This window comes from Lynx canadensis, chromosome B2, assembly GCF_007474595.2.
Source record: "Lynx canadensis isolate LIC74 chromosome B2, mLynCan4.pri.v2, whole genome shotgun sequence".
NCBI classification, from domain to species: Eukaryota; Metazoa; Chordata; class Mammalia; order Carnivora; family Felidae; genus Lynx; species Lynx canadensis.
In genome coordinates, this window is record NC_044307.1 from 11,491,836 (window position 1) to 11,507,558 (window position 15,723).

Genomic DNA, 15,723 nt, shown 5'->3' on the forward strand with positions numbered 1-15,723 from the left:
AGACAGAGCATGAGCAAGGGAGGGGCAGAGAGAGAGGGAGACACAGAATCAGAAGCAGGCTCCAGGCTCTGAGCTGTCAGCACAGAGCCCCACTCGGGGCTCGAACTCATGAACTGTGAGATCATGACCTGAGCCAAAGTCGGATGCTCAACCAGCTGAGCCACCCAGGCGCCCCTAAAATGTTTATTTTGAGAGAGAGAGAGCACAAGCTGGGGAGGGGCAGAGGAGACATAGAATCTGAAGCAGGCTCCAGGCTCTGAGCTGTCAGTACAGAGCGTGATGTGGGGATGGGGGCTGGAACTCAAGAACTGCGAGATCATGACCTCAGCCAAAGTGTGAGGCCCAACAGACTAAGCCACCCAGGCACGCCCTAGCAAGCCCTTCTGACCATCAATTCCTACAATCTCTATTCTTTGTGGGATCAGTCTTTGATCCTAGCTCACTTACTCACTTTCCTAAATATAATGCCTTCTATTTGGAGCAATATATGTATACTTTTATTACCGGTAACCTACCACTTACGTCTAATGTGAGCTGCCTGCCTGTGGGTAATAATTGTAACCATTTATTGCAGTTCTTGCCTACCAGGACAGATACTACGTCCTCTGCATGAACGATCACTATGGTTCCCATTTTACGGAAGACGAAGCCAAGGCTCAGAAAGTTTTGACTTCTGCAAGGTCAAGCTAGAGAGCGGTGGGGCCAGAATTCTAGTCCTTGTGTTTGACAGCAAAGCCCTTACATGTTAATGGGACATTAATGAAACCGCATACATTTTTAAATTCTGCTTTAGGCTTTAAGATCACCAACATTGCTTTTTCAACCATTAAAAAAAATTTTTTTTATATTAGCTCCTGTCTTCGATTTTACTATCTGTTGACTTTCTGCCCGCTTTACCAACCATAGGGGAAGTTGAATGAAAAGAGGTTATTGTTTTTATGCCAAATACCTCTGTCCAAGTCTAAGTTTACAGCTAAAAGCAATAAAAAGGACGGAGCCCGCGGCTTTGTGCCTCTGCGGTGATCCGAGGATCTCCTTCCGCGTCCTCCTTTCGTTCTTCCGCTGAACTACGCTTCCCAGCGTGCCGCGCGGCCGAGAGCGCGGGCTCGGCCGGCCCTCCCTTCCTCTTCGCCTATCACTCGGTCGCAGTGTAATGATGCAAACGCGTCGGGCGCTGACGAGTGACGGCGTTCTGGCTCGCGACCGCGGCGGCGGCCTTAGCAGCGGCAATAGGCGCAATAGCAGCGGCGACTGCAGGGACGACGACGACGACGGCGGCGGGGCGGGCGCTGTGCGCAAAGGGGAGGGGTAGGCGGGCGGCGCCGGCGGCTTCAACTGCGGCAGCTACGGCTAGGGCGACGAAAGAATCCCCATCAGCCGGCGGTCGAGTTAGGCCTAAACAGCGCCTGGAGCTGATCGCGTTGTCCTCTGCGGGGGATCTCCATAGAGACCGTGACATACACAGAGGCGGGGGTCTGCAGGAGGCTGCCGGACCGGAGCCAGCTCCTCGGCCTCAGTCGCCGCCACCGCCTTCCCTGCTGCCAGCGCGCATTTTCTCTCCGCTCCTGCTCGAAACCTCGCGGCTCCTGGTGTGCCTGTGCCCTACTGTGTGGGCAGCGAAGGCGGACTTTTGGGCTGGGGCCGGGCGGGGGGGGGCTCTAAGGCCTCCACCTCTGCCTCTCCCGCCCCCTTACCCGCCCCGACGCGGGAAGCGGCGGAGGCTCCGCCATGGCCTCGGGAGCCGGAGGAATAGGAGGGGGCGGTGGCGGCAAGATCCGGACGCGGCGTTGCCACCAGGGGCCAATTAAGCCTTACCAGCAGGGGCGACAACAGCACCAGGTATGGAACCCCGACGCGGTGGTATCTCAGCGGGTTCGGAACTCAGCGGGAGGGAACAGGCGGCGTGGGGCCCTGGTGCCCCACGTGGAGCGGACGCTAGGACCCGAGGAAAGGCCCGAGCCAGGCGGCGGGATCTCAGGCCGCCGGAGTGGCGACGGGAAGTGGGCTGAGACAGGCCCATCTTTGCGGCACACACGTGTGGTTCGGGCCGCCTCTCCCCGATCTTCTGGGCCAGGGGCTTCCCCAGACAGGCGCAGGGCGGGAACAGAAATTCTAGGCCCACGTTGCGCGCATTTCTTTCGGTTTTGGCGGGGATTGGGGGGTTTGAGGGTATTACTCACGTCCTCTCCAGGGAGAAAGGAAGAGATGTGGCTGGAGGCCCATACGCTTGCTGTTTTCTAGTCTCCCGCGTTTCAGTTTGTGTGGGGAGGGGGCTGTCCCAGGCAGTCCGCTTCCGAGGCACCCGGGGGTGGGGACAGGGCGCTGTTACACAGAAAGTGGAATAACTTTGTTTCATGCTATTAATTAATTCCGCGTCTCCCCTGCCGGTGTCCTTCGATCTGAGACCATCCACTTAGATTTTTCCCCCCCCTCTCCCATAACCGGATAGTAGTTACCTAGGTCCTGGGGCATTTTGAAAGTCCCTCTTCACCCTTACGTCTTTTCTCCGCTGCGAGACTCTTCCCTCTCCTCTTCTATCCACTCCCTCCCCCCCCCCCATTTTATTTTGGAGGCTAGAACTGGCTGTTACGCACAGTTGACCGGGACTCCAGTTCTGATCTCATGCACGAAATATTTTAATATTACGGGGCGTATTCTAGAAGTTTAAGGTACTTTTGACACCCAGGAATGTTGGTGGTCTTCTCATTAACCACCTTGTGCACTCAATGGGTGTTTGAAGTATGAAAAGGAGTTTATCCTAATTGTAAACGATACATTTGATTTTGAGAAAATATTATTTTAAAAAACTTATTTGTTTATTATGGGAATTGAATAGGAAAATGTTAAAAAATTATTTTAATAAAAGTCATGTATAAAATTTGACAGTGAGGCTAAGGTGCAGGTGTGTGTCTTAAGGCTGTTAAACAAAAGTATGGGGAAAGGGTCTGGTAACTTGTTGCATCCTATTAAAGGTAGAATTCCTAGATTGCTTTATTTTGGATGATGGTGGTATTGAATATTTTAACATGTTTGGTGATGATGTTAAATTGTATCATTAAAACGCAAATTTTTTAAAGTAAAATTGGGGGGAAATTTTTTAATAGTAAAAATTGTGGTTTATAATTTTAAGTAGCTAATGGCTAGAAGTCGTGACATTACTTTTACCTCCCAGTAGGTTTCCCCCAGATGTATACAGAAAGGGCCGGTTTTTAAATTTCTTTGTGAGGAACGGGGTGGGGTATTGCAGGCAAATTTAAGATTAGAATTCAGGTCACACGCCTGGTCATTTAACCTAATCCTTTTGTAGAATGGAAGTTAGACACACATGCTTTCTGTTTCTCTTGAAGAATAAATGTCTTTGAGTTCTCAGATCTTCTTACAAGAAAGTTACTATATAAAAAATAAGATGTTTTAAGTACATGTATTGGATGATCTGGACAGAGTTTAAAAAGGAGTTAATATATTCCAGGTGGCAAATGTTACAATCACAGCTTATTTTTAAATGTACTTAAGATAAACTAATTTGGGGGACATGATGCCTTAACAACATAATACTTATGATCCAGATTGCCTTAGATCGGATGTGATTTTAGGCTGTGTAGTTTTAAGACCTTGATAATTTATCTTTTCCCCTTATCTAAAATACTTCCAGCTTCTTGCCCTAGCCATTTGAAAACATTTTTTTAATGTTTATTTATTTTTGAGAGAGAGAGAGAGAGAGAGAGAGCTAGAGAGAGAGAGAGAGAGAGAGAGCGCGCGCGCACGCAAGCGCAAGCGCACACTGGAGTGTCAATGGGGGAGGGGCAGAGAGAGGAGGAGACACAGAAGCAGGCTTCAGGCCCTGAGCTGTCAGCACAGAGCCCTATGTGGGGCTTGAACTCGCAAACTGGGAGATCATGACCAGAGTTGAAGTCAGGCGCTTAACCGACTGAGCCACACAGGCACCCCTTGCCCTAGCCATTTAATTGAAAAAGAAAATACATTTTAGCTTTTGAATTGGGATTAAAGATGTTTGGGGGTTTCTTGATCAACACGGCAGGTGTTACTTAATATTGGCAGAAAACACCAAAGAAAAGTATGCAGGAGTATACAAATGCTCAATTTTTAACAATCTAAAAATAAAAACTGTCCTTAGTCCTTACTGGAACTTTTGTGGACTTGTAGACTGCCTGCTAGCTGTCTGCTGTCTTACGTTGTCTGTCACCTCTATGTTTTGCAGCAGCTGCTGAGTCATCATGAATAGCAAGGAGCTTCATGACATGGCATGTTTTATACTAATGTTATTTGATTAAATGTCCACGGGTTTCTGGGCAAAAATGAAGTTTTGGGTTGTGTAGTAGAGGGTTGGAATAAGAACGGGAGGTCTGGCATTGTCGTGGATGTTTGCCATCGCCTGGCAGGCCAATTAGCTTGTGCGGTCAGGCAGTACCTGCAACTTTTGCGTGTGTTCATCTGACTTGTAATTTCCTGTTTTGACTTCTCAGCTCTGCTAAGATACATCTAAAGATTACATTTTTTTCCTTTTAACTTCTGATCTTTAAAATGCCATCTTGCTTGAAGTTTGGAGACAGAAATCCGTTTTCTGACTCAACTAACTGAAGGGCAGTTACTTAAAGAATTATAGAAGCAAAAATGAAGAACAGCCCTGAATAATATAAGTCGATCATTTTCACTTGCCTTCTGTCCTCCTTAACTCAGCCCAGATGCATTTAGGAAATGGTGTCATTTTTCTAGTTGGGAGTGAACAGATCACTGAAAGAAGATGTGGTTAGTTTTTGTCCCCGCTTCAGTCGCCTTTCCCACTTCTTGTGCAGATTGTCAGGCCCAGGAAGTCAGCTCTGGAGAGATCAAGCTTTTCCTAGTAGTAACCACAAAAAACCTGAACCCATGGGCAAACCAGAACCTTGCCTCTGGAAGAATCTACTGCCACCTCCTGGTGAGAGGGCACTATTTATTTTTGCCCTTTTTTTGAGGGGGGTGTGCTTAAGAGGTTTTGTCTTCTGGTCTGGAGCTGTGGGAATCCACTCATTTTATCTACCTGGATATAGCTTGTCTTCCAACAAGTTAGTTTTTGCATTTAGCTATTTTAGAAAAAGGAGGGAATCCCTTTATTTAGTAGCTTAAATCGGGAGTCTGCAAACTTTTTTTTGTAAAGGGCCAAATAGTAAGTATTTTAGGCTTTATTACTGCAAGTTGTTTTGTTTATGCAGCCCTTTAAAAAATGTAAAAATCATTCTTAGCCTGGGGCTTGTATAAAAACAGGCTGAGAGCTGAATTTGGCCCACAGACCATGTTTTGCCTAACCCTGGTTTATATGATAGTTTAGGTTTTTTTGTTTGGTAGTTTCTATATGATACTTTCTCCCAAGTATGCCCCACTTCCAAGTATGTCCTACTTGGGATCTGATGGCTAAAGAGTATTCTCAGTTTTGAAATGGAAGGATATTTAGACATCAAGTACTTATTGCAGAATGTACTAAGTAGTTTTGACTTTAATTTTATCTTTACTGCTTTGTCTTAGATGTTAAATACTATCAGTGGAAACAACTGGAAATAGTTGATAGGGAAAAAATAATGGAATCAGAGTATCTGGGTTTGAATTCTGTTCTGCCAGGATTTGGACAAGTTATTTAAATTCTCTGCTTAATTTATGTGTCTGTAAAGTGAAAATTGTTGTGAGGGTTAAATGAGATTAGTAAAGCTCTTAGAGCAGGGCGTGGCATATATAGTAAGGACTCACTTGAAATTGTTGTGATTAAATACAGCCTTTTTTTAAAAAATATTTATTTATTTTTGAGAGAGATGAATAAGCAGGGGAGAGGGCAGAGGGCAGAGAGGGAGACAGAGAATCCTAAGCTGACGGTGCAGAGCCCAACGCGGGCTTGATCCCAGGAACAGCGAGATCATGACCTGAGCCGAAATCAAGAGTGGGGCGCTCAATCCCCTGAGCCACCCAGCTGCCCCTAAATACAGCCTTTTGATATAAATGTTTGTCTTTGAATTTTGCTGCCTCTCAGTAGGGTTTTTTTCCTTTATGTACCCAACCTCAAGCTTTAGTAGGCTTTTATTGGATTTAGGGACTTTTTACTAGGTGATGAGGCCAAACTTAAACTTATTGAATACTTATTTTCGAACATGTTGCCTTCAAGAAATGCCAGTCATTTAAGTGTATAGGAGAGTAAATCCAAATATTAACTTACTTAGTGCATAGTAGGTTTTTTGTTGGTGATGGGAGGCCCTTGTATGTGATATTTTATCAATTCACTTACCAGTGTTTGAAGTAAAATGAAGACTTCGGTCTGATGTTACTAATTAAAACCATTTTCTTTAGGCACAGAATATTATCAGGAAGATGTAATGACCTCATGTTTTCAAAAATGGTTTTATTTGTAGGCAGTTAGCTTATGGCCCTGGTTGCAATATATTTTTAAGATTCTTCTGTGTTGGGTGGCCTGATTTAAAGTCTTGCTACAAGATACAATTTACTCTGTTTGCTATCAGAAACAGGATGGTAGAATGCCTTTCCTGTGTATAGATGTTTCAGTTTGCTTGATTTTGCTTATCTTTTTCATAGTGTGATTTAAGAAGTAAACTCTTAAATCCTGTTTTCAAATAGATTATTTAAGAAAAGTGACAATATCTTGTATAAAACTTTTAGTGGGTTAAACTGCTTTGGTCTTTATTGGGTTTCCTATGGCTAGTTTGAAAGGTCTTTTAGGGATTCCTTTTCTTGTTCTTGTTTGATTACTGTTAATTATCTATGAATACCACCTCTATAATGTGGAACACTAAAAATAAGAGACCAAGTCAGGTCATGTTTCTCCTTACTGCATTAGGGCAGACTTTTGAAGGACTTTTGAAATTTGTGGCCAGTTGTAGTTAAAAAAAATTTTTTAGCCAGAATAATTTTTATGCTCGTGGTTTTTTTGGCTTCATTTCTTGAAGTTGAGAAGAGAAATGGAAAAAGTGTGGATTTTAAGTGGCTGTAAGGATTTGGACTGTGGATGGGGAAACCTTGGCTGCTGAATGACTATCTGTAGGTTGTAAAATAGCACAGATAATAGCTTAGATTTGAAGGTTAAATTCAGATTATTGAAACCAGATTCAGTATAACCATATTAGATTTTGAATACTTCATTACTTTTTTCCCTTGTGGAAATAACTGAGTGTTAAAGTTAGGTGTTAAAATTTAGTAATGTTAGAATAGATATATTACAAAACTTGAAATAACTGAAGGATTATAATGGCATCTAGATTTTTGCTATTTAGTGTTTCAGATGTTTTTATAATTCGATATTCGTTATTTTATTTTAAAAAATTTTTTAACATTTATTTTTGAGAGAGTGAGAGTGCGCGCGAGCTAGTGGGGGAGGGGCAGAGAGAGAGAGAGAGAGAGAGAGAGAGAGAGAGAGCGCGCGCAAGCGAGCGGGTGACACAGAATCCAAGGCAGGCTGCATCCAGGCTCTGAGCTGTCAGCACAGAGCCCAATGCCAGGCTCGAACTCACGAACAGTGAGATCATGACTTGAGCCGAAGTCAGATGCTTAACGGACATAGCCACTCAGGTGCCCCATATAATTAGATATTCTTTAAGTCTTATGTGAAGTCTTGGGTTCTGTAGCCTTTGTTCTTCTTCATTCGGGCTTGGAGGGAGCAAGGGGGAAAACAGGGAAACTACAACATAAGACTTTCAAAAAAGTTTGGAAAGGTGACACAGGAGTTCAGTGGGTAAAGAGAGTGTGCACAGAACCCTGAAAGAAAACTAAGTAAAAGCCAGTGACAGGTATTAACAAAATAAAGGCAGCCAAAAGAGCAGATAGAAATGAAAACAGCGGTGTATTTGGGGCAATAGGGGCTCCAAAACCCTGAAACTGAAGATGGATTATATTTGGTATTTATAGTTAGGGACCCAGTGAAGTTACCTGAGAACAGGGATTTTATAATCTGAATACTACTACTATTTAATAGAGGATAACATGGAGAAAAGAGAATTTAACAGAACCAAAGTCAAGAAAACTAAAACCTAATAGGAATAGAGAGCTTTGTATAAGGAGAGGGAATGCTGTATAGTAATGGTAAACTGGCCACGTAGGAGGGATGTCTCTGGTTATTCTAAGGTTACAAATTGGTGAAAAGATACATAGGAAAAGAACGTTTTTTTCATTACAAACGAGTTCTGAATTAGGATGGTAAAAGAGCCTTGCCCCACCTCCACCGTCTTTCATTAATCCTTGAACTCAGGTTAAAAATAATTCGAAAAGCTAATATAGTCACAGTATCTTACACATTGAATGTGCTTGATATGCATTTAGTGTTGAATTGAATTTACTTCTAGCCTCCAAATTATTTGTTGTAAATATCAGTGGCATTTTTGCCATGTTTTGCCAATTTTTGTCACATGAAAATCCCTGAGTTCTTAGAAAAAAATTCAGTCAGTTTAACTAGTCCAAATTTAAAGATTCACTCTTTTAATCCTTGACACAAGTTCATTACTTATGATTCTCTAGTGCAGACTTCACTTCAGGGTTATAAGGAGTATTTTTAAGATTTTGATGCCCCATTTGTTCTGTTGATTTTTCTAAGCCCTTCATTAATTTTGCTTTCTTTGGCTACCTTTCTGCTTTTCTTCATTTCATTGGGTGTTATTTATCATTCCAGAGGATGGTTCAGTTTTCCTGTACTCTTGGCTAGCTTCACAAGTTGTCTTTTTGGAGGAAGGGCTACTAGTGTAGCAACAAAAATAATATTTTCTTTTTTTGTTTTTTTTTTTTAATTTTATTTTTTTAATTTACATACAAATTAGTTAGCATATAGTGCAACAATGATTTCAGGAGTAGATTCCTTAGTGCCCCTTACCCATTTAGCCCATCCCCCCTCCCACAACCCCTCCAGTAACCCTCAGTTTGCTTTCCATATTTAGGAGTCTCTTCAGTTTTGTCCCTCTCCCTGTTTTTATATTATTTTTGTTTCCCTTCCCTTGTGTTCATCTGTTTTGTCTCTTAAAGTCCTCATGTGAATGAAGTCATATGATTTTTGTCTTTCTCTGACTGGCTAATTTCACTTAGCATAATACCCTCCAGTTCCATCCATGTGGTTGCAAATGGCAAGACTTCATTCTTTTTGATTGCCAAGTAATACTCCATTGTATATATATCCCACTTCTTTATCCATTCATCCATCAATGGACATTTGTGCTCTTTCCATACTTTGGCTATTGTTGATAGTGCTGCTATAAACATGGGGGTGCATGTGTCCCTTCGAAACAGCATACCTGTATCCCGTGGATAAATGCCTAGTAGTGCAATGGCTGGGTCATAAGGTAGTTCGATTTTAAGTTTTTTGAGAACCTCCATACTGTTTTCCAGAGTGGCTGCACCAGCTTGCATTGCCACCAACAATGCAAAAGAGATCCTCTTTCTCCGCATCCTCGCCAACATCTGTTGTTGCCTGAGTTGTTAATGTTCGCCATTCTGGCAGGTGCAAGGTGGTATCTCATTATGGTTTTGATTTGTATTTCCCTGATGATGAGTGACATTGAGCATTTTTTCATGTGTCGGTTGGCCATCTGGATGTCTTCTTTGGAGAAGTGTCTCTTCATGTCTTTTGCCCATTTCTTCACTGGATTATTTGTTTTTTGGGTGTTGAGTTTGAGAAGTTCTTTATACATTTTGGATACTAACCCTTTATTTGATATGTCTTTTCCAAATATCTTCTCCCATTCTGTCGGTTGCCTTTTAGTTTTGCTGATTGTTTCCTTCACTGTGCAGAGCTTTTTATTTTGATGAGGTCCCAGTAGTTCATTTTTGCTTTTGTTTCCCTTGCCTCTGGAGACGTGTTGAGTAAGAAGTTGCTGCGGCCAAGATCAAAGAGGTTTTTGCCTGCTTTCTCCTCGAGGATTTTGATGGCTTCCTGTCTTACATTTAGGTCTTTCATCCATTTTGAGTTTATTTTTGTGTATGTTGTAAGAAAGTGGTCCAGGTTCATTCTTCTGCATGTCGTTGTCCAGTTTTCCCAGCAACACTTGCTGAAGAGACTGTCTTTATTCCATCGGATATTCTTTTTTAAATTTTTTTTTTTTTAACGTTTATTTATTTTTGAGACAGAGAGAGACAAAGCATGAACAGGGGAGGGTCAGAGAGAGGGAGACACAGAATCTGAAACAGGCTCCAGGCTCTGAGCTGTCAGCACAGAACCCGATGCGGGGCTCGAACTCACGGACCTCGAGATCATGACCTGGGCCGAAGTCGGCCGCTTAACCAGCTGAGCCACCCAGGCGCCCCTCCATCGGATATTCTTTCCTGCTTTGTCAAAGATTAGTTGGCCATACGTTTGTGGGTCCATTTCTGGGTTCTCTATTCTGTTCCATTGATCTGAGCATCTGTTCTGCCAAAAAATAAGGTGAAACTATTACACCAAGAAAACGTATCACTTATTTTTGGATTCTAGAATTACTGAAGTCCTTTTTAGCAACTTGTCATAAGATACCTATTTTTTCATGTTTATATATTTTTGAGAGGGGGCGGAGGGGAGGGGTAGAGGAAGAGGGAGACAGAGGATCTGGAGTGGGCTTGGTGCTGACAGCAGAGAGACCGATGTGGGGCTTGATCTCACAAACCACAAGATTATGACCTGAGCCAAGGTTGGATGCTTAACCTATTGAGCCACCCAGGTGCCCCTTTTCACGGAATATTCTTACGTGGGTATAAGAGGTTGGTTGAGCAGCGCAGTCGTGGATAAATTAAAACTGTGCATCAACTGATCTGTGTACCGTACAGATCTGTTGTCTGTCCTCACAGAGTTGATGCTCTGGTGGAGTGGATGGACAGACTAATTATCATTCTGTTAGACAAATTGCCATCATAAGGGAAGTACAGGGTACTGTTGGTGCATATAAGGGGTGACTGGCCCAGACGTGAGGGATCAGAAGTTTTCTGTAGGTTTCTGTAGGTTTTCCAATACCCAGGTATAATGGTGGCAGTTTTGCCTACCACTGAAGCCTCTGAAAGTCTAGAAGTTAGTCCGGTAAAGGAGGACTTGCATATTCACTCCTTAGTAGACCTTTACTCAGTGTACCTCTATTTCCCTGTCGGGTTTTTTTCCTCTTGGTATCATAAAGCGGTCTTTCTTCAGGTCCATATAGGAAGCTGACGTGCCACATTTCCATAAAGACCTGAAACATCTTCTCTCAAGAACTCCTGAAAATGTACACCTTCTTTAGTAAAAGCATCAGAGGTGCCTTTTCTTCCATAAGAAAACTATTTCTCTCCTTTTCTCGTTCCCTCAGCCTTTCTCAGTTTTCCACTTAGTGACTGAAGAATCTAGTAGTTAAAAAAAAAAAAAAACTTTTTTTGAAGTTTATTTATTTATTTATTTTGAGAGAGAGCATGCGCCTGAGCGGGAGAGGGGCGCAGAGAGAGAGAGAGAGAGAGAGAGAGAGAGAGAGAGAGAGAGAGAGAGTCTCAGGCAGGCTCCACACCGACAGCATGGAGCCTGATGCAGCCTGATGTGGCACTCGAACTCAAACCATAAGATCATGACCTGAGCCGAAACCAAGAGTTGGATGCTTAACTGACTGAACCACCCGGGTGCCTCTGGTACTTCAGAACTCTTAAAAAAAAAAAATTGCCAGGCAGGAAAGTATCTCTCCAAGTCTGTTTGATAGTCAAAGTCCCTTAGCTCTTTATAGTCTCTCCAGTTCTGAGCATAATCAGATTTATATTTTTCCTAGCAGTTTTTAAAAATTGTAATATCTGATAGCTGGTTATTAACTGTAAAGAAGTGGAAATAAAACAGATGCAAAGGTAGGCTTTTATGTTTACTGCTTGTTTGATTTTTCAGAGCTGATATTATAAGGTAGATATTTACAAAATTGGTATAAAGGTATGATAATATTCCATAATGAGATAATCATGGAAATAGGGTGGTCTTTTAGGTAAAACTTTATGTTGTAGTTCAACTTACCAGCCAGCTATGTTTTCCGTAGCCTTAATTGGGAACACAGTCTTTGAGTTTTAGGTGATTTTAGTACCCTGGTTCTCAAACTTTAATTTGCATAAGAATCACCTCAGGAGCTTGTTAAAAGACATTTGCATTTCTAACTTGCTCAAAGGTGACACCAGTGCTGCTGGTTTGAAGACTGTAATTTGAGATCCACTGTTTTAGTCCTTGTATAGTGACTAGATATATAAGCTACAGAACAAAGGATTGCACATACATTCCCATCCATTCACATGCACACACATATGATTAAAGAGGAATTTTTAAAGTTTTTAATAGTTATTTAAGGCTTATTAGATTTCGTATTTATTAATAAGTTTACCAGAAACTCAGAAGGCATGTGCCAAGGACAGTACTGTATTTAAGACTTTGCCCTTTTTGTTTACTCTGTCGTAGTTTACCAGAAGTTTGCATGGCTAGGTCTTTGCTTATGTAAAATGCCTATCCCCTTCTGCTTTGCTGCTTTATTTTTGTTCATAGCACAGAATCACCATGTTGTTTTCCTATTATATTTACTAAGTTCTCGGAGAGCAGGAACTTGTTTCTGTTGCTCCCCACTGTTCCTTGCCTGACATGTAGTGTGCCATCAGTAAGTATTGATTGAATGAATTGAATGAACAAAATAACACCTGCGTTTACCTATATAAGTTGGATAACATTCTCGAATATTTTACAGAGATAAAGATTGGACTGAACTTTTGAGTATTATGAGTGTTGTATGTGTGTTCCTTTGTTGATAAGGCTACATGGACTTTTTCATTTTCATGTTCATTAGAAAAAAAAAATTAACAAGTAGCACTGCTTTATCAGTTAGGGGGCCCTGCAAGAAACCGTTCGTTCACTCCAGATGTTCAACTGAAATATCTTTAAGGAAGAGTCTGCTTTGAGATACGTGGGCGGTTAAAGGAGTAAATACTGGCAACTAGCAGTAGCGGGAGGCTGCTACTCTGCCGAGGGCTGGAGGGATTAAGGAAGAAATGGTGTACCTGGAGTGCAGGGGGTGGGGCCCACCTGGCTGGAGCTGCAGTGTTAGAGATGGGGCCCTTGATCAGAGAGGGCGCGCAAGAAAGAATTGTCTTCTCTGCAATCCATGAATGTCTAGTATCCCCTAGTCTCTCATATGCCATTCCTACCAGAAGCCAGTTTGGTGGGACAGCCCATCGAGAATGAGTGAGGGAAGAACAAGTGAAGACCAGTACAACATCAAATCTGTGATTTGATAGATTGTATTGTGTAGGAAGAGCTGAATTTATTTTGGAGAAATGAATGGATAGAAAAAAACCCATTAATAATAGAAGAGGTAAAAACCATGGCTACAGTTGGGGGAATGACTGGGGAAATAGTTCTAGAAGTAAGCTGCCTTATGTTCACAGTCCACTGTAAGATTTGTTTTTCTGATTAATTTTAAAATATCTTATGATATATCTTAGTTATTGTACGACTAGTGCTCCACATACATATGTTTTCCAGATAACTGTTAGGAGTTAAGTATACATAATTTTTATTCCCCTCTTACAGAGGGACCTTTTCTCTAAAATGTATTGTAATTTCTTGAAATGCATCTAATTTCCGAGTCTCTTTAACTAGAATGGTGGCTCTCAAACTTGAGCGTACGTTAGACTCATTTGGGAGGGTTTGTTAAACAGGTGAGCCTGTTTAGTAGGGCTGTGGGGCAGGGCACGAGTTGACACTGAGATTACCGGCAAAGGGACCACACTTTGGGAACCACTGTGCTAGAGTATACTGAGCTTAATTGTTGTTGTTGCCTTAGGGGTCATTTACCCTACACAGGTATGTTGAAGTTAGGGATGCTGGTTTTTTATAATGATTCCAGGTCAGTTTTATCACCTGCGTTTCTTGTTTCTGCCAAGCTGTCCGTGCCGTCCCTCATTGTGCCATCAGTAAGCCCTCTCTCACTGTAATGTTCTTACACTAACGCTGCTGTGGGCTGTGACCAGACACATTGGTTAAATTTTGGTTTAGAAAAAGAGAAGGATCTAAGCAAACTTTAAGAGCTTTGGTGAATGAGCTTTATTTTATCCATTTTGACTGTTCAGTTTTGTTTGATTATTCTCCACAATACCTAATGCTGCCGCATAAGTGACCTTCGGTGAATGATGGTGTAATGTTGCTGTTCTGTACTTTCTTTTTAAAAAAATTTTTATTTATCTTGAGACAGAGAGAGTGGGGAGGACAGAGAGAGTGAGTGAGTGTGTGTGTGTGGGGGGGGGCAGAGAGAGAGAGAGAATGAGAATCCCAAGCAGGCTTGGGGCACGGTCAGCGTAGAGCCCAACTCTGGGCTCGAACTCACGAACCGTGGGATCACACCCCCGAGCTGGAGTTGTATGCTTAATGAGCGGAACCACCCAGGTGCCCCTGTACTTGCCTCCCTAAGTGAGTAGGGATCACAGAGGATCTCTGGTATTTTTAGTAGCCTAACACCTTAGAAATTCACAAAAAAATTATTCTACATTAAATTGTTGCTATCACTGCTTCAGGTAACTTACTGCTTCTATCAAGTATGTGTCTTTTTTTCAAGTCTTATTTAAACAGTGTTACGTTTATATTTTGTAAGCCTATTCAAATCTTTTGAAATATGTAGGGAGGTGGTAAATAAATATTTAAGTATAGGTAATAAGTAAAATAATAAATATTATGTATATTTTTAGAAATGCTAAATCCTGGATGTAGGTAGATAATCCTTCTGAATAACTAATACTGAGTTACAGTACTGAGAAGGGGAACAGTGAATCTGTTTCCAGTAGTGAGTATTTTATAGGACTGTTGGCTTCATGTGTTACTAGAGAGCTTACATTGTTGTAGAGTGGTTCAAAATTTCTGTTTGGAGAATACATGGAAAAATAATTACATATTTCCCAGTGGTTAGCTATACTTTTCATACAGTAGAGAAAATATTGTTCAAGTGCCTGTATCAGTCTTTTCTGTTGACGGGATTTTTCAAGGCTTCTTTGTCTTGGGTTAGCTTTCCGAGTAGATTTATCTATTCTGCCTTGATTTTTAACTATTGTTTTTTGTACCTGCCAATTCATGTTTTTCCTCCTGTGATTCTTTCCCTGAAGCCCCACAAATGGTACTTTATGAAGGAAATTGTTGCCTAAAATTGGTTATCTCACCCCAGTTTGTTTCTGCTGGCTTTTTCTTCCTCATTAGTAATAAAATTATCAGTATATATTTCTGTTATATTTTGTAAATTGTGAAGTACTTTCACTTTATTTCATTTGATTTTCATTATAATTCTCTCTCAGGTAAGAGTAGGAAGGGTATTATTGTTATTTTACCTAGAGTAAATCAAAGTACCGGGAAGTACTCAAATTTTATCCTAGGTCCTATCAATCCCAAAGCCCATCCTTTCACTTTATCCTAGATAAACCATAGTAGTTGTGTTTGTACCTTAGGTAAGTTACTTTAAACTACACTGTCTCTCTTCGTCCGTAAAGTGACATTATTAATGCCAGCTTCATAAAATTATTGTGAGGATTACATTTAATATGTCTAAACTGCTTAGAACAGGGCCTGGTACATAGCAAAGCTACAATAAATGTTAATAATACTGTTGTTATACCACACGTTTTTTCTCCCTTTAAAAGTTGTCATAATAAAGTTAATTCCTCAGATCTTCCGACATCCTTTGATGTAACAGAATTTTCCCATCAGAAATATCTTACTTGCTTTTGAGAGAAAGAAAGAGCGCGTGCACGAGTGCTCAC

General features: G+C 41.6%; 1 protein-coding gene across 4 annotated transcripts in view; it reads left to right on the forward strand.

Moving 5' to 3' along the window:
• The first annotated feature begins 1,627 nt into the window (after window positions 1-1,627).
• Window positions 1,628-15,723, forward strand: part of NUP153 (nucleoporin 153) — a 78,078-nt gene continuing 63,982 nt past the window's right edge. For 3 of the 4 annotated variants that reach the window (XM_030314783.1, XM_030314786.1, XM_030314784.1), the window contains exon 1: window positions 1,628-1,839. In XM_030314783.1, the coding sequence (XP_030170643.1) occupies window positions 1,729-1,839 (111 nt within the window). In that variant the 5' untranslated portion in view covers window positions 1,628-1,728. The remainder of the gene's footprint in view (window positions 1,840-15,723) is intronic. The other variant, XM_030314787.1, reaches the window with a different exon arrangement.